At 36.9% G+C, this 24200-nt stretch overlaps 1 protein-coding gene across 1 annotated transcript; it reads left to right on the top strand.

Annotated features, from left to right (window-relative positions):
- Positions 1-11828: 11828 nt before the first annotated feature.
- Positions 11829-15836, top strand: UBQLN2 (ubiquilin 2). The gene has a single exon (XM_079910921.1). The coding sequence runs from the start codon at positions 12081-12083 to the stop codon at positions 13953-13955; it is 1875 nt and encodes a 624-aa protein (XP_079767047.1). The 5' UTR covers positions 11829-12080; the 3' UTR covers positions 13956-15836.
- The last annotated feature ends 8364 nt before the right edge of the window (positions 15837-24200 follow it).

Raw genomic sequence — 24200 nt, forward strand, 5'->3', positions numbered from 1 at the left:
AAATAAAAACAAAAATAAACGAGTGGGACATAATAAAACTTAAAAGCTTTTACACAGCAAAGGAAACCATAAACAAGACGAAAATACAACCCTCAGAATGGGAGAAAATATTTGCAAATGAAGCAACTGACAAGGATTAATCTCCAAAATATGTAAGCAGCTCATGCAGCTCAATATTAAAGAAACAAACAACCGAATCCAACAATGGGCAGAAAACCTAAATAAACATTTCTCCAAAGAAGACATACAGATGGCCAAGAAGCACATGAAAAGCTGCTCAACATAACTAATTATTAGAGAAATACAAATCAAAACTACAATGAGGTATCACCTCACACCAGTTAGAATTGGCATCATCAGAAAATCTACAAACAACAAATGCTGGAGAGGGTGTGGAGAAAAAGGAACCCTCTTGCACTGTTGGTGGGAATGTAAATTGATACAGCCACTATGGTAAACAGTATGGAGGTTCCTTAAAAAACTAAAAATAGAATTACCATATGATCCAGCAATCCCACTACTGGGCATGTACCCAGAGAAATCCATAATTCAAAAAGACCTATGCACCCCAGTGTTCATTTCAGCACTATTTACAATAGCCAGGTCATGGAAGCAACCTAAATGCCATTGACAGATGAGTGGATAAGGAAGTTGTGATATATATATACAATGGAATATCTCTCAGCCATAAAAAGGAACTAAATTGAGTCATTTGTTGAGACGTGGACGGATCTAGAGACTGTAATACAGAGTTTAGTAAGTCAGAAAGAGAAAAACAAATATTGTACATTAACGCATGTATGTGGAACCTAGAAAAATGGTACAGATGAACTGGTTTGCATGGCAGAAATTGAGACACAGATGTACAGAACAAACGTATGGACACCAAGAGGGGAAAACCGTGGGGGGGTGGGGATGGTGGTGTGCTGAATTGGGCGATTGGGATTGACATGTATTCACTGATGTGTATAAAATTGATGACAAATAAGTATGTGCTGTATAAAAAATAAAATAAAATTCAAATGTTAAAGAAAAAACTAATACTAAACTTTCTTTGGGTTATTTGTATGGAAATATGTTAATATAAATGTTTCAGACATTACTTGAAATTCCTAAAAATCTTATATGTTCTGGTATAATGTTATAAGTCATAATTCTAGTTATTACTTTAAAATGTATATCTCAGAAATAACTAAATTTCCTTGTCAATTGCATTATTATGAACTTTCATGAAATCTTTAACCATGGTCATTTCTAAGTCTTTTGTCATTTACAGACAGTTCTGGGTGTACTCTGATGCTTTTGCAAAAATGTTCCTATAAAAGGGTTTCATCTTCACGGAATTCATGGAAAAAACTCTGACAAGTACAGGTTTCTGATAACTGACTATATTCCTGAACTGAATGAATAAGCATTTTCAGAACTCTAATGGAAAACTGATGAATTCATAAAAGTGCTAACAAAAGGTCAAGATGAAAAAAAGATTAATTACATGGGACTCAGTGAATTGATGAGGATGATTATAATTTTTGTGACTTTCTGTTTGAATTTTTAAAATGTGATGTAAATTTATGTAAAAAGAACTTAATGTAAAACAAACAAAAAACCCAAATTAAAACAGAAAAAGAAAATAAGTTTAAAAATGCATGATTGGTAACTTTTAAAAGTTGTGAATCACTGTGCTGTACACCTGAAATGAACATAATATTGTGAATCAACTCTACTGCAATTAAAAAAAAAGAATAAAATACCTAGGGATAAATTTAACCAAGGATGTGAAAGACCTATACTCTGAAAACTATAAAACTCTGATGAAAGAAATTGAAGCTAAAAAAAAGGGAAAATATCCCTTGTTCTTGGATTAGAAGAATTAATATTGTTAAAATGGCCACATTATCCAAAGCAATCTCCAGATTTAATGCAATCCCTATCAAAATACTCATGCCATTTTTCACAGAACTAGAACAAATAATCCTAAAGTTTATATGAAACTACAAAAGACCCAAGATTAGGAAAGCAATCTTGAGAAAAAAGAACACAGCTGCTGGTGTAACCCTCCCATACTTCAGAATATACTACAAAACTACTCTTATCAAAAAAACATGGTATTGGCACCAAAACAAACACATAGATCAAAGGAAAAGAGAAGAGAGCCTGGAAATAAACCCCTTCCTCTATGGTTAATTAATCTATGACAAAGAATGTAAGAATATACAGTGGATAAAAGACCATCTCTTCAAAAAGTGGTGCTGGGAAAATTGGACTGCCACATGTAAAACAATGAGATTAGAACATTCCCTCACACCATACACATAAATAAACTCAAAATGTTTTAAAGACCTAAATGTAAGACAGAAAACCATAAAACTCTTAGAACCTAGGCTGAACATTCTCTGACATAAATGGTAGCAATATTTTCTTGGATCAGTCTCCTAAGGCAAATGAAATAAAGGCAAAAATAAGCAAATGGAACCTAACTAAACTTAAAAGCTTTTTACGCAGTAAATGAATCTATCAACAAAATAAAAGAGTACCTATGGAATGGGAGAAAATATTTGCCATTGATGGATTGACAAAGGGTTAATATTCAAAATATAAAAACAGCTTATACAACTCAATATCAAAAACAAAAATCAACTCAATTAAAAAATGGGCAGATGACCTGAATAGACATTTTTCCAGAAAAAGACATACAGATGACTAACAGGCACATGAAAAGATGTTCAACATCACTATTTATTGGAGAAATGCAAATCCAAACAACAATGAGATATCACCTGGCACCTTTCAGAACGCCTATCATCAAAAAGTCTACAAATAACAAATATTGGAGACTATGTGGAGAAAAGGGTACCCTTGTACTCTGTTGCTGGGAATGTAAATTGGTGCAACCACTATGGAAAACAGTATAGAGGTTATATGGCTATATATCCAAAAAAATGAAAACATTAATTCAAAAAGATACATGCACCTCAGTGTTCATAGTAACACTACTTAGAACAGCCAAGACATGGGAGCAACCCACGTGCCATCAACATACTATTGGATTAAGAAGATGTGGTATATACATATACGATGGAATATTAGCCATAAAAAAGAATGAAATGCTACCATCTGCAGCAATGTGGATGGATTTAGAGAATATGAGTCTTACTGAAATACATCAGACAGAAAAAGATAAATACTGTATGGTATCAATTATATGTGGATTTAAAAAAAAATACAAGGGAATGTATATGCAAAACAGAAATAATCTCACAGATATAGAAAGCAAACTTGTGGTTACCAAAAGGGAGAGGGAAGGTGGGAGGGATAAATTCAAGTTATGGGATTAACAGAGACAAACTACTATGTATAAAATGTATAAGCAACAGGATATACTGTATACCACAGGGAATTATAGCCATTATCTTGTAATATCCTAATTGCTAAAAATACTGAATTTCTACACTGGACACCTGAAACTAATATAATATTGTAAATCTCCTATACTTCCTTAAGAAATAGTTTGTCATCATATACTTATATTGCAAAAATGTAAATTTTGAAGTATTATGAATACTGACATTTTGAAATAAACTGTTACTCTCTTAAATATACCCAACAGAATCTAAATACTATAGCAATTTGAGATCAGCTATCATTTTTTTAACATCTTTATTGGAGTATAATTGCTTTACAATGGTGTGTTAGTTTCTGCTGTATAACAGTGAATCAGCTGTACATATACATACATCCCTATCTCCTCCCTCTTGAGTCTCCCTACCACCCTCCCTAACCCACCCCTCTAGGTGGACAGAAAGCACCTAGCTGATCTCCCTGTGCTATGCGGCTGCTTCCCACTAGCTATCTATTTTACATTTGGTAGTGTATATATGTCAATGTCACTCTCTCACTTTGTCCCAGCTTACCCTTCCCCCTTATCATTTGTTTTTAAAATACATTAAAATAATTTTATTTAACTATTGGATAATTTATATTGTTTCTTTCTTTCCTCTAATGTATAGTTCCATTTATTATCACCCCAGAATTTTTGTCCTAATTTTGTATATTTTTTTTGTTAAAAAGCCTTTCATTGATCACTGTATCATATTTCCCTACCTCAAAAACTATTTAAATTAATTTTAAAGGTTAAAAACTGTTCCTTACTAATTTATCATTCGATTATTGTCAGTATATGATTGATCAAAATAATATAAATGCATCACCAATATTTGTAAATTTTTTTAAGTAAAAAGTTAAAATTTAATTGAATATTCATTTGAAGGATTTTTTCCCTATTATTTTATTTATCCAAACATGAATAGTACTCATTGCTACCAATTTATTCCTTTAATTTTTTTATTAATATAAGCACTAAACTATATAATAAATAAATGAATAGATGGGAATTAAAGAACTTTATTATAGTAATTTCCTTCCATCTTTAATTTCCTTGCAGATAATATGCCAAAAATCACATAATTATCCATCTTCATAAATCATTTATCAGCTGACAATTCAATTAGGCCCTCCTTCAATTTTGTCCAAGACAAAGAATTGGAAATTACAGACTTGCAAAATGATTTATTACATAGTGTTTAGAGTCATTAATTTTCTCAATGTGGACACCAATATGTACTTCAAATTTTCCCTTTGTAAACAAACTCAAGGTTTTCATCCCCAGAGGCAATGCAGTATTGTCAAATCTTAGACGTAAGACAGAAGTATGCCTTTATTTTGTAATGCGGGAAAAGGTAAATTGCAAAAAGGGACATTTTGTAGAAGATCAATTTTAGGAAAGAAGCTATGTGGAAATTGAATATCTAGAAATTGATTCTCTTTAAGCTACTATCTTTATCCTCCTACTGTTTGAAAAGACTTTGTGTAGACAAACTCAATTTGAAGACTTGCCATAGATAATACTGCTACCACTGCTATATCTGGTGCAACAATTGGTTTTTACCATTGAAACCAAGCAGAACCCTGTGGGCTCTCAGGCACAAAAGCCTTTTTGTGTCCCCTATTTCTTGTTTGTAAGAAATAGGCTTCATTCAACCCCATCTCATATCCTGCTCAACTCCCAGTGTTCAGTTGGAAGTTCCCAGTGTTCAGTTGGAAGTCCCATAGCTCTGATGGTAAATGACATGGAAAGATAAACTGAAGGAAAAATAAGTATTGGCTGCTATCATCATCCTCTTCATCGTCACCATCATCGATGGAGTGTTTGTGCAAATACAGACATATTTATACTCCCCCCCCCCACAGAGTGAATATGCCACATTCTAATAAAGTGACACAAGTGTGTTCTTGGATTTTGCAACTCACCTCAGTGCTTCTACTCTTCAGGAGATAGAATGAGGGAAGGGACGGCTTGAACTCTTCCAGAAAGGGTCAAAAACTCCAATGCCTATGGGACCAACTAGATAAGCAATTTAATAAAGTGGACTTGGTAGAGTCAGAACACATGCCTTGTCTAAAAGGGACAGCCACTACTCAGCTCCAGTCAAACTGTGGCACTTCAAGTGTATTAGTCTAATATAGCCATATCATCCAGTTTTAAAAGAAAAGCTTGAAATGTGGATTCGTATGGGAAATTTGCCAAGTATTATGTGTTGGCAGGCCAAAGCCAGTCCATGAGTTGCCAGTTTGTAATTCATGTGCTAAAGTTTAAAGTGGGTATATAGCACCAGAATTTCTGAACATTCAAGAAAGCCTGACTTGTTCATTCTTTTTTATATGCAAGCTAAATGAAAAATCAAGATTATTAGAAGATTACAGGTACTATAGAGTCAGAACAAGAATGATAGATGATTTGAATATACATCTCTAGAACATAATATATATCTGCTAGGTAGACTATCTTTGGTCTGATCCTTTACTGTTTTTTTTGCTTTTGTTTCTGTTTCTGTTTTTGTTTTTGTTTTTGTTTTTGTTTTGGTCATAGTTTAACTTACCAAGAGTAAATTTATTTCATTTGTTTTATTTCAGAAGAGAGGGTGTGTCAGAGCAATTGATGTCTCTATCATGTATTTACTACAACTGTGAAATGTATGCATGTTAGTCCCAGTTTTGCTGATGAAGAAACTGAGATTCAGAAAAATGAAATGAACTGTACTAAGGTCATACAGCCATAAGTGACCAAGCCAGAGTTGAAATCCTGGTCTTTTTGGCTTAAGTCTAGGCTCTTGCCATTATACCACCCTGCTGTCTCTCTAGTTCTGCTTGTATTATTTGCGCCTATGTGCATCAGTAGGAGTGGGGAGCAACCATAGGATTTCCCTTAAATTCTGTAGATATACTCCATTTAATTAGTACAATCACTTCAAGACCCCAACAACAGAAATTACTTCCTCAGGATAAATTCCTAAAGAAGAATTACTCAGTAAAATTGTCTGCATGTTTTATTAAGCTTTCAGTGTTTATTAGCAAATTGTCCTTCAGATAAGTTGAACCTACAAAGTAACCTAATTCCCAGTAGGAATGAGGTCCTGTTTCCTCTAATAATAATAACAATAATATTATTCATATAGTGCTTACTATGAATGGGGCACTGTTCTAAGTGCTTGACATATGTTAATTTATTTGATTTCCAGAAAGCTCATTTCACAGATGACGAATATCAAGGCACAGAAAGGTTAAATTACTTGCACAACATCATGTAGTGAACAAGTGGAAGTAGTGGAACCAGGATTTGAAGCTAGGCAGTCTAGATTAACTATGTCAGGACTGAATATTATATTGTTCTCTTTAATTTAATAGACAAAATATTTCAGTTATATTAATTTGTATTTTTTTATTTAAAGAAGATAAAAATTTTTTCTTTTTCTTTCCTCCTTCCCTTTTCCTTCCTTCCTTCCTTCCTTCCTGACCCTTTTTTCCCCTTTTGTGACATTAACATACTAGTTAATGCCTTCTGTCTAGTTTTCTCTTATGGTGTTCATTTAAAAAAATTATTTGTAAGAAGTGTGTTATGTCAAGAATATTAAGACTTCATGTGTTATAAATGTTGCAATTTCTTTTAGTTTGACTTTAACCTTTTAGTTTTTATTGTATTTTTGACATATAGAAGTTTAAAAATCCTTAGGAAATCTATCTCTCCATTTATGTTTTTTTGTTTGTTTTAGAAAGGCCATAATCAAACCTAGGTTATATAAATATTTGCTATAATAGTTTTCTGCAAATTTTATGATTTAATTTTTTATCTAGAATTTATTTTGGCATTTAAAATTAAGATTCATGGAAAGTTTCACTCTTTCCACCTTTCCAACACATTAGGGATTTATTGTGTTTCTCATGTCTTTTTTGTCAGTTCAATGGTATTTGGTAAAGATAGGAGGTGAAAGCACAGGCTTAGTTGCCACCTTTAAGATCAGAAAGCTGATTTTAAAATAGTTAATTATTTCATTTCTTTTTTGTTTTTCTTACAAGTTTCTTACATGGCCTGTTAAGGTTTTCTACTTCTTGAATATATTTTGGTCATGTACACCTTCCTAGAAAAGTAATACAGTGATCCATTTTTCTTTGTCATTAGCAAAGATTTGTACAAAGTCTTTTCTCATAATTCTCAAAAATATAAACCCTTTATCTGTGATTAAATCTACTCATGGAATTCTAGTTTTCATGTAATTATCTTGTTGCTCCTTTCTTAAGTTGCAGCTAATTAATGTTGTGCTTCTCACTAACAAAGGCGTGTTCATTTAACTGCTGGAATGCTAATTTTATTTAGTTGTAATTTAAAACATTAAAGTGGATATATTTTGGAATAAAATGCAAAAAATAACATGATTTATAAGATAAATGAAGAGAATTCAAAATAATGTGCTTTTGGCCAAACTCGTTGAAACAGAGGGTAGAATGGTGGTTACCAGGGGCTGGGGGATGAGGGGAATTGGGGAGATGTTGGTCAAAGGCTATGAACTTCCAGTTACGAGATGAATAAATTCCAGGGATCTAATGTACAGCATGGTGATTATAGTTAATAATGCTGTATTGTATACTTGAAAGTTGCTAAGAGAATAGAGCTTAAATGTTCTCACCACAGAAAAGAAAAGGCCATTATGTGACCTGACAATGCTGCAATGGTAATCATTTTTCAATATATATGTATATCAAATCAATGGGCTGTACACCTTAAATTTACACAGTGTTATATGTCAACCATATCTCAATAAATCTGGGGTGGAGAGAGAAAACAATGGCCAAAATAACACTAAATCTCTATCTACTGAGCCCAAACTGTGGTCTTCCTCCACCACCCATGGGGAGACCTCTTTGACAAAGTCTTTCAGTTTCTCATAAATTACCCTCTATGGTAGAACTCAGGATGATTGCTATTTATTGTTTTTTTAAATTTATTTATTCATTTATTTCTTTTTGGCTGTGTTGGGTATTCGTTGCTTCGTGTGGGCTTTCTCTAGTTGTGGTGAGCAGGGGCTTCTCTTGTTGTGGAGCACGGGCTCTAGGTGTGTGGAATTCAGTAGTTGTGGCGCACGGGCTTAGTTGCTCCGTGGCATGTGGGATGTTCCTGTAGCAGGGATTGAACCCATGTCCCCTGCATTGGCAGGTGGATTCTTAACCATTGCACCACCAGGGATAAAGAGCTTACAGAAGGAAAAGAAATGTGTTTTTAGGAGAATTCAGGAAGAGGATGAGTGTGTTTTACCCGTGCTGTGTTCCTTGTAAGAGAATCACATAGTTATAATGTTTATCTATTTGACTTGTTCTTCAAAGACCTTCTTAGATTTTCTTAGCAAATTTCATTTTTTTGAGTCTGTTAATTCATTAATGTTCGACTTTTATCATTTTGTAGCCATCACCCTGCTTTCCTCTTTTTTCTGTTGTCCTCTTTATTTGAATGCCTAATTAATTTTTTCTCTCTCTATTCTTCGGTATTTAAGATCTTTGAGTATATAAATTTGACTCTGAGCTCATTCACATAGTTAAATCAAATACCGCTAAATTGAAGCTTGATAAGAATGCAGATTCCTGAGCACCACTTATATTTTGGTAAGTTTGGAGTGGGGTCTAGAAATCCGTTTGTTTTTTTTTGTTTTTGTTTTTTTTTTTTTGTACGCGGTCCTCTCACTATTGTGGCCTCTCCCGTTGCGGAGCACAGGCTTCGGACGCGCAGGCTCAGCGGCCATGGCTCACGGGCCCAGCTGCTCCGCGGCATGTGGGATCTTCCTGGACTGGGGCACGAACCCGTGTTCTCTGCATCGGCAGGCGGACTCTCAACCACTGCGCCACCAGGGAAGCCCAAGAAATCCGTATTTTTGAATGAGATCCTCAGATCACATATGGGGAAATCCCATCATAATTATGAATGTTTATGTTCTCATTATCATTATTTTTCTAAATTCACTCTAATAAGAACTTTGATTTGCACTTTGTCCCAAAAGTGTTTAATTCTGTTTTAATTTTCAAGTGGTTGAGTTTTTCATTCACAGTTTCATTATTAATATCTAGTTTTGTTCTATTGAGATCAAGGAAGATGGCCTGTGATACTTTCTTAATTTTTTCTTTTTTGAGAAAATTAAAAATCTAAAAAAAATATAAAATAGTATTATAACAAATACTCATATCCCTACCACCTAGAATTAACTCTTGCTATTTTGCCATATTCGCTTCCATTTAAAAGAGGAAATATATTTTTAGAGATTTAATTAAATTTCCTTTTAATTACTGTCCTCTGTCCTATTTCATTTCCTCTTCCTCATGGGTGCAAATTTGCTATGAATCATTCTAGTATATTTTCAATAGCTTCACATACATATGAATGCATCTATAAACAACATAGAGTGTTTTGCTAATTAATTAGGTTTTTGAGATCTATATATATAAATATATTTAGATATAGTTCATTCCTTTTATCTTCTGTATTCTAATAATCACATTAATCACACTCTATTAATCCATCCCCCTATTGAGAGACATCATATACCTATATTTTTTTCTTATCTTGAGATTTACTAAAGCATTTGTGGCCTAAATGTTATTAAATGTCGGCTGGATACTAGGGGGAGAAGGTACTTTTATGCATGGTATAAACCAGAATTAGAAATTTATACATAAATTTGAAATTTATTCTATTATTCAAGGGCTAGATCTTTATTTCTCCTACTTAATCTGTAACTAAATTAGATACATGTGTTAATAGCTGCCACTACTATTGTGTGCCTGTCAATTTCTACATATAATTTCTCACCAAAATATCTTCTCATTTTTAAAAATTGTAAACGCAGTGCATACTTACAAAAGCCATCAGAAAATTTTTAATTTTATTTTAAAAAAAAGGAACAAGGGACTTTCCTGTTGGCACAGTGGTTAAGAATCTGCCTGCCAATGCAGGGGACATGGGTTCGATCCCTGGTCTGGGAAGATTCCATGTGCTGAGGAGCAACTAAGCCCTGTGCCACAACTACTGAGCCTGCGCTCTAGAGCCTGCATGCCACAACTACTGAGCTGCGTGTCACAACTACTGAAGCCCGTGTGCCTAGAGCCTGTGCTTCACAACAAGAGAAGCCACTGCAATGAGAAGCCCGTGCACCACAACAAAGAGTAGCCCCCGCTCGCCACAACTAGAGAAAGCCCTTGTGCAGCAACGAAGACCCAATTCAGCAAAAAAAAAAAAAAGGAACAGTTATTCATAATTTTAGCACCAAGTACTAACCACCATTAACATACTTGTGTATAGTGTTCCAGGTTTCTTTTTATACATACACATACATTGTCTTTAAGGACAGTTTACACATACAAACTGTTTATAAAATATAGTTTTAACATAAAAATATACTTACTGTATTTTTTGGTATTGAAACATGTGATTGTATAATTTCTAACTGTACGGAAATATATAAAACTGAAAATACTCTGTAATTTCCCTGTAACTACCATTTATTTCATGTACACTTTTTATCATACAAATTAACTACCTGTTTCTTAAACAGTGAATATTATTTTTTGTATGGTAATATCATAATATATCTGACCAATCCTGTGTAAAGAGACACTGATTATCTTTTAAAATAATTTTTTAAATGCTGCAGTGCATGTACATTTTATACATATGTATTTTTGTGTCCTTATCCAATTATTTTCATAGGTGAGGTCTCTAAATGAGGCATTTCCAAATAAAGGTGGAAATATTTAAAATGTTAAAATTGCCTTAAGATAACAACTTACACTTCAATTGGCATGACAGTTCATTTTCTCAGCTCTCTCAATGATAAGGTTTATTATTATTTTTCATCTTTGCCAATATAAGACAGAAGAAGAATCTCATTGTTTTAATTTGAAATTCTTTGATTACTCGTGAGCTTAATCATCCTTTTATATGCCCATTGGCCATTTGCACTTCTTTTGTAAAATGCAGGCTCTTGCCTAGTCCTCTTCCCTTCCCCCAAGGGGGGGTGTTCATCTTTTCCTTTTTGCTTTGTCAGAGTTCTTTGGTTCTCATTTTTGATCTTTTACTTCGGGTCGGTTTGATTCAGGCTTTCATCTTTTCACTTCACTGCCTGATGGAATATATATATATTCTCCATTAGTCTTTAATGTCCTTTATAGAAGCTGGCTCCCTTTCCTCTCTTCCTCCTTCCTTCCCTCTCTTTTCTCTTGTCTCCTGTTGTCCCTTTGTTTCTTTCTCTCTGTTTCTCTCTCTCTCCCTCATCTTTTTTTTTTTTTTCGGTACATAAGTTTTTAATTTTGACCGAGTCGACTCTATCATCCTGGGCCTGGCGCCGCGTCAGCAGAGGGGGGCGGGGAGGCGAGCGCGGAACTGGGGGAAGGGAAGGGGCGGGGAGGAGCGGGCGGAGCAGCTGCGCGAGCTGCTGGGAGACCGCGCGGTGGGATCACACGGCGGCGGCGGCGGCCCAGAGACCTGAGCGGCGAGACCTCGGCCCGCGGCCTACTCGGAGCCCTCTCTCCACCGGAGGACCAGGGATCCGCAGTCTTCAACACAGAGGTACCGTGCTCCGCGCTCCCCGCCCAGCCCGGCCCAGCCTGCTGCGGCGGTGCCTCCTTCCTTCCTTCTTCCCTCGCTCTCTCTCTCGCCCGCCCGCCCGCCCGCGCCTTCCCTGTCTGCCTGCGTCACTGCGGCCGCCATGGCTGAGAACGGCGAGAGCAGCGGCCCCCCGCGCCCCTCCCGCGGCTCTGCTGCGGCCCAAAGCCCTGCCTCTGCCCCGGCGGAGCCCAAAATTATCAAAGTCACTGTGAAGACCCCCAAAGAGAAAGAGGAGTTCGCAGTGCCCGAGAACAGCTCAGTCCAGCAGTTTAAGGAAGCGATTTCGAAACGCTTCAAATCCCAAACGGATCAGCTAGTGCTGATTTTTGCCGGAAAAATCTTAAAAGATCAAGATACCTTGATTCAGCATGGCATCCATGATGGACTGACTGTTCATCTTGTCATCAAAAGCCAGAACCGACCTCAGGGCCAGTCCACCCAGCCTAGTAATGCCGCGGGAACTAATACTACCACCGCGTCGACTCCCAGGAGTAACTCCACACCTATTTCCACAAATAGCAACCCGTTTGGGTTGGGGAGCCTGGGAGGACTTGCAGGCCTTAGCAGCCTGGGCTTGAGCTCGACCAACTTCTCTGAGCTCCAGAACCAGATGCAGCAGCAGCTCCTGTCCAGCCCAGAGATGATGATCCAAATCATGGAAAATCCCTTTGTTCAGAGCATGCTTTCGAATCCTGATCTGATGAGGCAGCTCATTATGGCCAATCCACAGATGCAACAATTGATTCAGAGAAACCCAGAAATTAGTCACCTGCTCAACAACCCAGATATAATGAGGCAGACCCTCGAAATCGCCAGGAATCCAGCTATGATGCAAGAAATGATGAGAAATCAAGACCTGGCTCTCAGCAATCTTGAAAGCATCCCAGGTGGCTACAATGCTTTACGGCGCATGTACACTGACATTCAAGAACCCATGCTAAATGCCGCACAAGAGCAGTTTGGGGGTAATCCGTTTGCCTCGGTGGGGAGCAGTTCCTCCTCTGGGGAAGGTACGCAGCCTTCCCGCACAGAAAATCGCGATCCACTACCCAATCCGTGGGCGCCACCACCGGCTACCCAGAGTTCTGCGACCACCAGCACAACAACGAGCAGTGGCAGTGGATCTGGCACTAGCTCTAGCAGTGCTACGGGGAACACAGTGGCTGCAGCTAATTATGTTGCCAGCATCTTCAGCACCCCAGGAATGCAGAGCTTGCTGCAACAGATAACTGAAAACCCCCAGCTGATCCAGAATATGCTGTCTGCACCCTATATGAGAAGCATGATGCAGTCGCTGACCCAGAATCCAGATTTGGCTGCACAGATGATGCTGAATAGCCCTGTGTTTACTGCAAATCCTCAGCTGCAGGAGCAGATGCGTCCACAGCTCCCTGCTTTCCTGCAGCAGATGCAGAATCCAGACACACTCTCAGCCATGTCAAACCCAAGAGCAATGCAGGCTTTAATGCAGATCCAGCAGGGGCTACAGACATTAGCCACTGAAGCACCTGGCCTCATTCCAAGCTTCACTCCAGGTGTGGGGGTGGGGGTGCTGGGAACAGCTATAGGCCCTGTAGGCCCAGTCACACCCATAGGCCCCATTGGCCCCATAGTCCCGTTTACTCCCATAGGCCCCATTGGACCCATAGGACCCACTGGCCCTGCAGGTCCCCCTGGCTCCACTGGCTCAGGCGCCCCCCCTGGGCCCCCTGTATCTAGCTCTGCACCCAGTGAAACTACGAGCCCAACATCGGAATCTGGACCCAACCAGCAGTTCATTCAGCAAATGGTGCAGGCTCTGGCTGGAGCAAATCCTCCACAGCTGCCGAATCCAGAAGTCAGATTTCAACAACAACTGGAACAGCTCAACGCAATGGGGTTCTTAAACCGGGAAGCAAACTTGCAGGCTCTAATAGCAACAGGAGGCGACATCAATGCAGCCATTGAGAGGCTGCTGGGTTCCCAGCCATCATAATTACATTTCTGTACCTTGAAAAAATGTATCTTATTTTTGATAATGGCTCTTAAATCTTTAAACACACATAATTGTACTTTACTTTCACTTTGATTCTTTTAAATCTGTCTAGTTATAAATTTAATATGCATTTTAAGGTGGAGTCCTTTCCTCCCTCTTTGTTTCCTCCCTCCCTTCCCTCCTCCCTCCCTCCCTCCCCTCCTCCCTCCCTCCCTCCCCTCCTCCCTCCCTCCCTCCCTCCCCTCCTCCCTCCCCTCCTCCCTCCCCTCCTCCCTCCCTCCCCTCCTCCCTCCCTCCCTCCCTCCCTCCCTTCCTTCCTTCCTTCCTTCCTTCCTTCCTTCCTTCCTTCCTTCTCTGTTTTGAATGGTGGGAATCAATGCCATTTCACTCAAAGGTGTTGCATGCAAACACTTCTGCTTTTATTGTGATTTTTGGAAACAGGTATCAACCTTTACAGTTGGGTGAACAAGTTTTGTCCTACAGATGTCCAATTTATTTGCATTTTAAACATTATCCTATGATAGTAATTAAATGTAGAATGAAAATATTAAAAACATAAATTAATTGAAGCTCTAATTTGTGGTACAATATTGCTTATTGTGACTTTGGCATGTATTTTTGCTAGCAAAATGCTGTAAGATTTATACCATTTGATCTTTTTTGCTATATTTATACACAGTACAGTAAGCACAATTGGAACTGTACATCTAGAAATATTACAACAGAATCTCTGAGCAGAATATGTATAACCAAAATGAGAAAGGATATAAGAAATATTTCTGGAGCTCGGTATATCTCACAATTTTGTAGAATCTTACAGCATCTTTGATAAACTTCTCAGTGGAAATGTTGGCTAGGCAAGTTCAGTTAAAATATAGTAGAAATGTTTATCCTGGTATCTCTACGTATACATTTAATTGTACAGAAAACTTACAGTGTGACATTGTGTCAACATTTGCAAATTGATTGTATATGATCTTAATCTTAGTGCAGCCTGAAGGATCAGTATAGTAATGCCAGGAAAGTGCTTTTTTTAAGACTTCCTTCTCAGCTTCTCCCATAAAGAGACCCTAATACGCATTTTGATTTGTAATTGGAAATGTAACTTTCACTGAAAATGTCATGTGACGTTTGCATTACTTTTAACTGCTGTGTATAAAGGAAACTGTATCTTTTGACTCTATCAGTTATTTCTCTTGTGCACAGGGAAAAATGCATTAAAAATGACTAAAAAAATAAAAAAATTTAAAATGGATAAATCTTTTCCTTTTTGCCTTCTGGCCCTAGGATCATGTTTAGAAGGATTGCCAACCCCAAGATTATATAAATCTTATCCTGTATTTCTCTAATTTTGATGGTTTTGTTTTTGAAAAAAAGTTCCTTTGCCCTGTCTGGAATTATTTTGATGTATAGATTTAGGTATTCTAACTTTTTTTTCCCCCCGAAGGGTAGACAGTTGTTACCCGGTTTTTATCTCATTGTCCTCATGCCCCCCTCCATTTGAAATGTCATACATATATATACTTTATTCTGTGTTTGAATTCTCTTTAGTACCACTGAACATTGTAGCCCCAGTACACCAGCCTGTAGTTATTGAGTTAGAAATGACTTCATATCTCTTAGGGTAAGTCCTCCTTTTGATCTTTTTTATTTTTCACAATTTTCTAATGATTCTGACGTGTTGATTTTACCAGGTGAACATTACAGTTATTAGACTTCCCTCCCCCCCAAAAAAATAAATTGGGAATTTGATTAGAATTGTCTTAAATTGATACGATAGTGAGAATTACAGTGCTTTCCAGAAACATGATATATTGCCTCATTTTTAAAAAGCTTTTACATCCTTCAAGAGAGTTTTATTTATTTAAGTCCTGTATAATTTGTAATAAATGTATTCCTAGGTAATACAGATATATGGGAAACAATACTGCAATTGTGAGCTCTTATTCACTGTGTTACCTGTGTGGTCATTTTTGCTATATAGGGGAAGAATGTATTTTCATAGATTAATTTTAAGTTGGCAGTTTATTGGAATCTATTAAATTCAGAGACATTCAGTTGATCCTTTTGAGTTTTTCCTGGTAAGCAATCATATCAATGATAAGTTATAATGATAGGTTATTTTCAAAATTTATAACATAGTTCTGATGGCATGGGTTAAACAATTCCAGAATAGTGCTAAAGAGGAAAAGTGTCAGTGGCATTCTTGTCTTGTTTCTCATTTTAACCAGACTATGTTTGCTGCAGCAATTCTAAATTGCATTTTTGAAAGACCATTCCTCTGGGAGATGGTCAAATAAGTTTGCAAAATGCTGTATACTATAGCCCCTCTTGGAGAGTCATTAGGCAGTAAATTTTGACTAGTATTATGTTGTTTAAAGGAGTATGTTCTTTAAACGATTAAAAACTATTTAATCTTATCTAACTCAGCATTTCCTAAACTTATTTGAGTAAAGAACAACTTTTTTCCCTTTAAACACCCTAATAACATTTGGCATATCAATGTTCCTCAGAACATCAAGTTAGGAAATGGTGATTTATTATTTCACTGCTGTATGATGCTTGGGTGTTCACAATAATTACAGTAGCAAAGTCTGCCATAATTAAGAATTTTTATGACATGAAGGATTTTATAGGCAATCAATATAAAAATTAGCCAGTAACATAGAAAATAGCAAGAAATCAATAGCTATAGGAAAAACTGGATGTTTTCTGAGGCCTGGCTCAGACAATTTAACAGGTAAATTTCTTTCAGGCATTCAAGGAACAGAGAATTCCTTAATTACCCTTGCCAAATGTTTCTCTACCTTTTAATACATTTTGTTTTCTCCCTGAAAAGGTCCAAGTCTTTAATTTATTAATTCTATTTTTTTGGTTGTATTTTTGCTTTCCAGTTAATTAATTTTTGTTTATAACTTTACCCTTTTAAAAAAATTTAAAACTGTTCATCTCTTACATGATATAATTTCCTCTTATTATCTTGCAAGTTCTTTTTATAGGCTCTGTTTTTGTTTTGGGTTTTATCTACTATTAATTCACAATTTATCCATTTATTCATCGTTGAATAAGAAGGGCATATCCTAACCTGCTATCTTTCTCCCTCCAATAAGAGTGGGGTAATTCTTTTATGCTTTCACTGTTTACTTGGTTGTCGTCCCCTCTCTAAGCTTACACTAGATGGCTAGATGGTGTAAGTTTATATTACTGGCTCTGTGAGCCAGCAGGATGAGGTAGTGGGGAGGGAGCTAGGGCCAGGGGCAATCCCAGCAGGAGATGTTCACCTCAAGTTGGCTTTCTTCATTTGCTCTTTTGGCCTCTACTTCAGGTATGTGATATCATATTATACTCGCCACTTGTGTGTGGCCAGTGTGTGAGTGGGTTGGATATAAAACATTGAAATAAGTCCTCCTGGTTTATTAATGAGGACTCATATCAGGTTGAGACCATCATGTTTATTGAGACCATGGTCAGAGACACTGAGCTTGCCTTCTGAGAAGGAGCAGCCTGCTCCAAAGTCTGTTGATGTGCAATGTCAAAATAGCAACAAATGGAGTAATTCCTGTCAGGGCCTAGCCCAGGGATTTGGGTTAAGGTATCAGGAGAGCCCTTTGGCCTGTGTTTCATGTTCACAAAACTCAAATTCAGAATTTTAACATTATTCTCAAATGAATTGATTACTCCAGCCATACAGCTAGACTAAGCTGGTTGAAAATGTTCATAATACAGCTTAATTTAGTAAATGTAAACTTTTAAAACTATGTGGCAATTTCGATATTTCCAATTTGTATTATTTTATTTAAAAAATGTATTGGGAGGCTTAGATGAAGAATGTTACTCAGGCTTACCTCAATTTATGAGAGGTTCTCATCCCAGTCTTTTTCACTGCCTGCTCCCACCTTCAGTCCTTGCTCCTTTAAGCTAGATGGTATTAGTGCTTTTCTGCCAGGATTTTCTTGATTTGTCAATATATCACAGAACTTAAGATTGGTGATATCTTTCAGTATGGCCCCATCAGCATCATGTCTTACAGAAATTCCTTGACAATTCTAATGCCCTCATTGTTTGTACAGGTTTTGCTCAATTTTTGTTTCCCTGTGGTCATTTCTATTGATTTGTAGGAGGAAGGACAAAAATTGGGGACCTTTTCCAATGCTACCATCTTCCCAGAAGTCTGTTAGGAAACTTAGGGGAAAAACAATTTTCTAAAACTAGAAAGGAGAAAAATGATTTGGATTATGATTTCAGATACCAGACTGAAGCCACCCAAAGAACAACTTCATCAGGTGGTGTACATTCTTACCAAGGCTTTAGACATTTTGATAATGGGTAAGCACCATTGGCAAAAGGTATTCTAAACCAGCAAACTCCAAAGGTTGGGTAAGCCACTCTCAAATAAGGAATTGTTTGTCCTGACATACATAGGCAACATTATTCATCAAATGGATATGTATTGAAGCATATGGCTAGCTAGCTTCAGCTGTACTGAGGTATCTAAACACAGATTTGGGTTCCCTAAGTACTATCAAAATTCAGCTTCAGAACTTCTTAGCCCAATGTGTAGATTAGCAAATTTAAGGTAATTTCAGGAAAGATGCTTTAATTTATTATTAAAAGAATAGTTGATGAGTATGAAAGAAAAAAGACATGATTACTCAGCTCTAGCTTGGATTTCACAATATTGTTTCTGTTAGATTGGGATGATAATAATAGCTAATGTATTCATGGTTATGTTCAATTTTCATAGCAACCCTATATGGTAGTACTACTATTATCTTCCCCAGTTTACAGATAAGGAAATAAACTAACAGTTTAATTTTCTGGGGTCACACTGCTATTAAGTGACAGAGTCAAAATTTGAACCCAATTCTGAGATTCCAGAGTGTGTGCTTAACCAGTTCATTCTTCTGCTTTCCCCTGAATCTATTAAACTATACTGGTCTATTTATAATAGAGATTTTTATAATAAATTATGTACTAACTTGCCTCCTGGGTGCTGTTGTGGAGATACATTAGCTGTTGTTAAATGAATGCATCTCTGCTGCTTTTCACACTGGTGCAGCTCCCATAAAAATGCATATGTGAGAATCAGCTTTGTCATAATCAAAACTGCAATTTGGTGGTTTGGCTTTCTGACTTTTGAGTTATGGCGAATATTTGAAACTGTCCTTCAGTACATCTGTCCACAGTGTCCTAATACATACGGTATGCCTCCAAATTGGCAATCACATGGGCCACTTGTGCTTCAGCTGCTCTGGAGGATGCCTGCATTTTGTTGAGCTGCCTCCCAGAGACCTCAGAAGGCAATAAACATTGTGTACCTCACCATGGTATTTGGCAGTTTCTCAAAATGCCCTTAAGAATAAAATTGGAGTAACATGAGCTAGATAATAACAGGCCAGTAGATGGGTTAGTAAGTTGAATTGACAGTGTCAAATGATGTGTCAATATAAACAAGTGGTTTCTAACCTCAGTTCTGTCTCATTGAAATTATTTTTTAGTAACTAGTATGAAAATATAAAATAGCTTGCCCATCCCATGGCAAATAGTATAGCATTAGAAGGCAGAATAAATGCACTGGATGTCACTAACAAGATCCAAAAGTCCTTAGTAGATCGAAGAAAATCTATAGCCAAATCTAGCAGGATTAAATTGAATAGGATAAAATGTAAAGTCTTATATCAAAAATTCAGTTACTAAAGGAAAGGGGTTATGTGGCTTAAAAATAGCATTTGTGAAAAAGACTCAGTGATTTTAATTTACTATAAGTTTAACATGAGCCCACCATGTGAGATTATAGTGCACATGGGTGTAATGAAGTCTTAGACTCTATTAATAGAGGCATGGTGTCCAGCACAGAGAAGTCCTTCATAATGTTTTTTTCTTTTCTTGATCATTTATGTTGAGAGATTTGGATCATTTCAGAGCACCACAATTAAGATGGACACAGACAACCTGGAAAGTGACCAAGATGGTAACTCATTTACAAATAGACACAGAACAATTATTAAAAGGAACAAGAATGTTTTAGTCTAAAGACTGGGTGTTGTGGTTTTTTTTTTTTTAAATAATTGAGGGCCTTGTCAGATAGAAGAGGCATAACATTTACTTGGGTAGTTTCAGAGGGCAAATCAATTTAAATTTTACAAGAAGTCAGAATTTTGGCTTACTCTTAGGAACTTTATAGCAATAAATTGAAGATACCCTTGTCACTGGAGCTGTTTAAACGGAAGCCCATTAGACAGAAATATTCAAGAATGAATTAGAAGACCTTCAAGATTCCTTCCAAAGCTAATATTCTCCCAAATGGACTTTTCAGCTTCTCACTGAAGTTTCAAGGGCTGGGGTCAAGGTTGTTCCAGAATGAAGACATGTTACAAACTTCTGCATTTCTTACCTTAATAAATAGCAAATCAGAAGTAGACTGCCACCTTTGTTGACATAACGTCTAGATAAACTCATTGTTTTATTTCATGATCCTACACATGGGAAAAGGACTCAAACAAGATCTTAAACTGAATGTCAGAAAGTGCTGAGAGCTTGGGAGGAGGAAATAGGAGCAGATGCCTGAGGTCAAAGGACTCTAGTTTGAGAATGAAGGTTACAGTGCTATTCTGACCTCCTTTTTCTCTTGATAATATTCTCCTCCCCCTGGCATTCACCATGGTGATGTGAGGAAGCTGAAACTAAGAGTGGTATGTAAGATGTAAGGATATAGCAGTGTGTGTGTGTGTGTGTGAGTGTGTGTGTATGTGTGTGTGTGAATGTCCATATATATATATATATATATATATATATATATATATAACATCTAATGGAAAACCTGAACAAACTTTTTGGCTGACCCAATATATACATATATGTATATATGTACATATATATATATATATAATTCCATACATAATTCTTTACTTAGGGTGATCCTTTTGGAGCAACAAAAAAGTTAGTACTGTGCTTTACATGATACCTTGGGTTTCATTACATCAAATAAATGACCTTAATATTTTTGAGTCATTATGCTTTGTATTCCTTATAAGTTACCCTAGGACTCCAAAGGGTTTGGAAAAGAGCATCTTGGTACTGGGTACAGGCTGAAACATATTAGTTTCCTTAATTGAGGAATGTAAATCGAACCTCAAATGTGTGTGTATGTGTAAGACTTTGTTTTGACAGCTAAATATAGGTCCCCTCCACATACACTTATACTAATGAACTACCCTGATATATTCCCCATGTAGATGTTTGCCTTTTCCATGAGCCTTCACCTGGATTAACCACATATTATGTGACCAGAGGCTATAGGAAAATTGTCTTGGCTTTCTTGCTTTACTCAAACCCCTGCTTCCATTTTTGGATGTATTCGTATATCTAGATGGCTTTAGGCAGTTTGACTTATTTTTATTTTTTTAATATCTTTATTGGAGTATAATTGCTTAACATTGATGTGTTAGTTTCTGCTGTATAACAAAGTGAATCAGGTATATGTATACATATATCCTCATATCTCCTCCCTCTTGCACCTCCCTCCCACCCGCCCTATCCCATCCCTCTAGGTGGACACAAAGCACCGAGATGATCTCCCTGTGCTATGTGGGTGCTTCCCACTAGCTATCAATTTCACATTTAGTAGTGTATATATGTCAATGCTTCTCTCTCACTTCGTCCCAGCTTACCCTTCAACCTCCACGTGTCCTCAAGTACATTCTCTACGTCTGTGTCTTTATTCCTAACCTTCCCCTAGGTTCCTCAGAACCATATTTTTTCCAGATTACATATATATGTGTTAGCATACAGTATTTGTTTTTCTGTTTCTGACTTACTGCACTCTGTATGACAGATCCTGAGTCCATCCACCTCACTACAAATAATGTAATTTCATTTTTTATGGCTGAGTAATATTCCATTGTATATATGTGCCACATCTTCTTTATCCATTCATCTGTCGATGGACACCTAGGTTGCTTCAAAGTCCTGGCTAATGTAAATAGAGCTACAATGAACATTGTGGTACATGACTCTATTTGAATTACGGTTTTCTCAAGGTATATATGCCCAGTAGAGGGATTGCTGGGTCGTATGGTACTTCTATTTTTGGATTTTAAGGAAACTCCATACTGTTCTCCATAGTGGCTGTATCAATTTACATTCCCGCAAACAGTGCAAGAGGGTTCCCTTTTCTCCACACCCTCTCCAGCACTTACTGTTTGTAGATTTTTTGACGATGGCCATTCTGACCAGTGTGACGTTATACCTCATTGTGCTTTTGATTTGCATTTCCCTAATGACTAGTGATGTTAAGCAACCTTTCATTTGTTTGTTGGCATTCTGTATATCTTCTTTGGAGAAATTTCTATTTAGGTCTTCTGCCCATTTTTGGATTGGGTTGTTTGTTTTCTGATATTGAGCTGCATGAGCTGCTTGTAAATTTTGGAGATTAATCCTTTCTCAGTTGCTTCATTTAAAAATATTTTCTCCCATTCTGAGGTTTGTGTTTTGGTCTTGTTTATGGTTTCCTTTGTTGTGCAAGAGGTTTGAAGTTTCATTAGGTCCCATTTGTTTATTTCTGTTTTTACTTCCATTTCTCTAGGAGGTGGGTCAAAATGGATCTTGATATAATTTGTGTCATACAGTGTTCTTCCTATGTTTTCCTCTAAGAGTTTTATAGTGTCTGGCCTTAATTTGAGGTCTTTAATCCATTTTGAGTTTATTTTTCTGCATTGTGTTAGGGAGTGTTCTAATTTCATTCTTTTACATGTAGCTATCCAGTTCTCCCAGCACAACTTATTGAAGAGGCTGTCTTTTCTCCATTGTATATTTTTGCCTTTTTTATCAAAGGTAAGGTGACCATATGTGCGTGGGTTTTTCTCTGGGCTTTCTATCCTGTTCCATTGATCTATTCTGTTTTTGTGGCAGTACCATACTATCTTTTTTTTTTAACGTCTTTATTGGAGTATAATTGCATTACAATGGTGTGTTAGTTTCTGCTTCATAAGAAAGTGAATCAGTTATACATATACATATGTTCTCATATCTCTTGCATCTCCCTCCCTGCCACCCTCCCTATACCACCCCTCTAGGTGGTCACAAAGCACCGAGCTGATCTCCCTGTACTATGTGGCTGCTTCCCACCACCTATCTTATTTTATGTTTGGTAGTGTATATATGTCCATGCCACTCTCTCACGTTGTCACAGCTTACCCTTCCCCCTCTCCATATCTTCAAGTCCATTCTCTAGTAGGTCTGTGTCTTTATTCTGGTCTTACCTCTAGGATCTTCATGACTTTTTTTTTTTTCCTACATTCCATATATATGTGTTAGCATATGGTATTTGTTTTTCTCTTTCTGACTTACTTCACTCTGTATGACAGGCTATAGGTCCATCTACCTCACTACAAATAACTCAATTTCGTTTCTTTTTATGGCTGAGTAACATTACATTGTATATATGTGCCACATCTTCTTTTTCCATTCATCTGTTGATGGACACTTAGTTTGATTCCATCTCCTGGCTATTGTAAATAGAGCTGCAATGAACATTTTGATACATGACTCTTTTTGAATTATGGTTTTCTCAGGGTATATGCCCAGTAGTGAAATTGCTGTGTTGTATGGTAATTCTATTTTTAGTTTTTTAAGGAACCTCCATACTGTTCTCCATAGTGGGGGTTCAGTTTGCATTCCCACCAGCCATGCAAGAGTGTTCTCTTTTCTCCACAACCTCTCCAGCATTTATTGTTTCTAGATTTTTTGATGATGGCCATTCTGACTGGTGTGAGATGATATCTCATTGTAGTTTTGATTTGCATTTCCCTAACGATTAATGAAGTTGAGGATTCTTTCATGTGTTTGTTGGCAGTCTGTTTATCTTCTTTGGAGAAATGTCTATTTAGGTCATCTGCCCATTTTTGAATTGGGTTGTTTGTTTTTTTGTTGTTGAGCTGCATGAGCTGCTTGTAAATTTTGGAGTTTAATCCTTTGTCAGTTGCTTTATTGGCAAATATTTTCTCCCATTCTGAGGGTTGTCTTTTGGTCTTGTTTATGGTTTCCTTTGCTGTGCAAAAGCATTTAAGTTTCATTAGGTCCCATTTGTTTATTTTTGTTTTTATTTCCATTTCTCTAAGAGGTGGGTCAAAAAGGATCCTGCTGTGATTCATGTCATAGAGTATTCTGCCTATGTTTGCCTCTAAGAGTTTTATGGTGTCTGGCCTTACCTTTAGGTCTTTAATCCATTTTGAGTTTATTTTTGTG

Source organism: Stenella coeruleoalba, assembly GCF_951394435.1.
Source record: "Stenella coeruleoalba genome assembly, chromosome: X".
Lineage (NCBI taxonomy): Eukaryota > Metazoa > Chordata > Mammalia > Artiodactyla > Delphinidae > Stenella > Stenella coeruleoalba.

What these genes read in the sequence shown, in the direction of transcription:
- UBQLN2 (XM_079910921.1), top strand. Translation starts at nt 12,081, where the DNA reads ATGGCTGAGAACGGCGAGAGCAGCGGCCCCCCGCGCCCCTCCCGCGGC.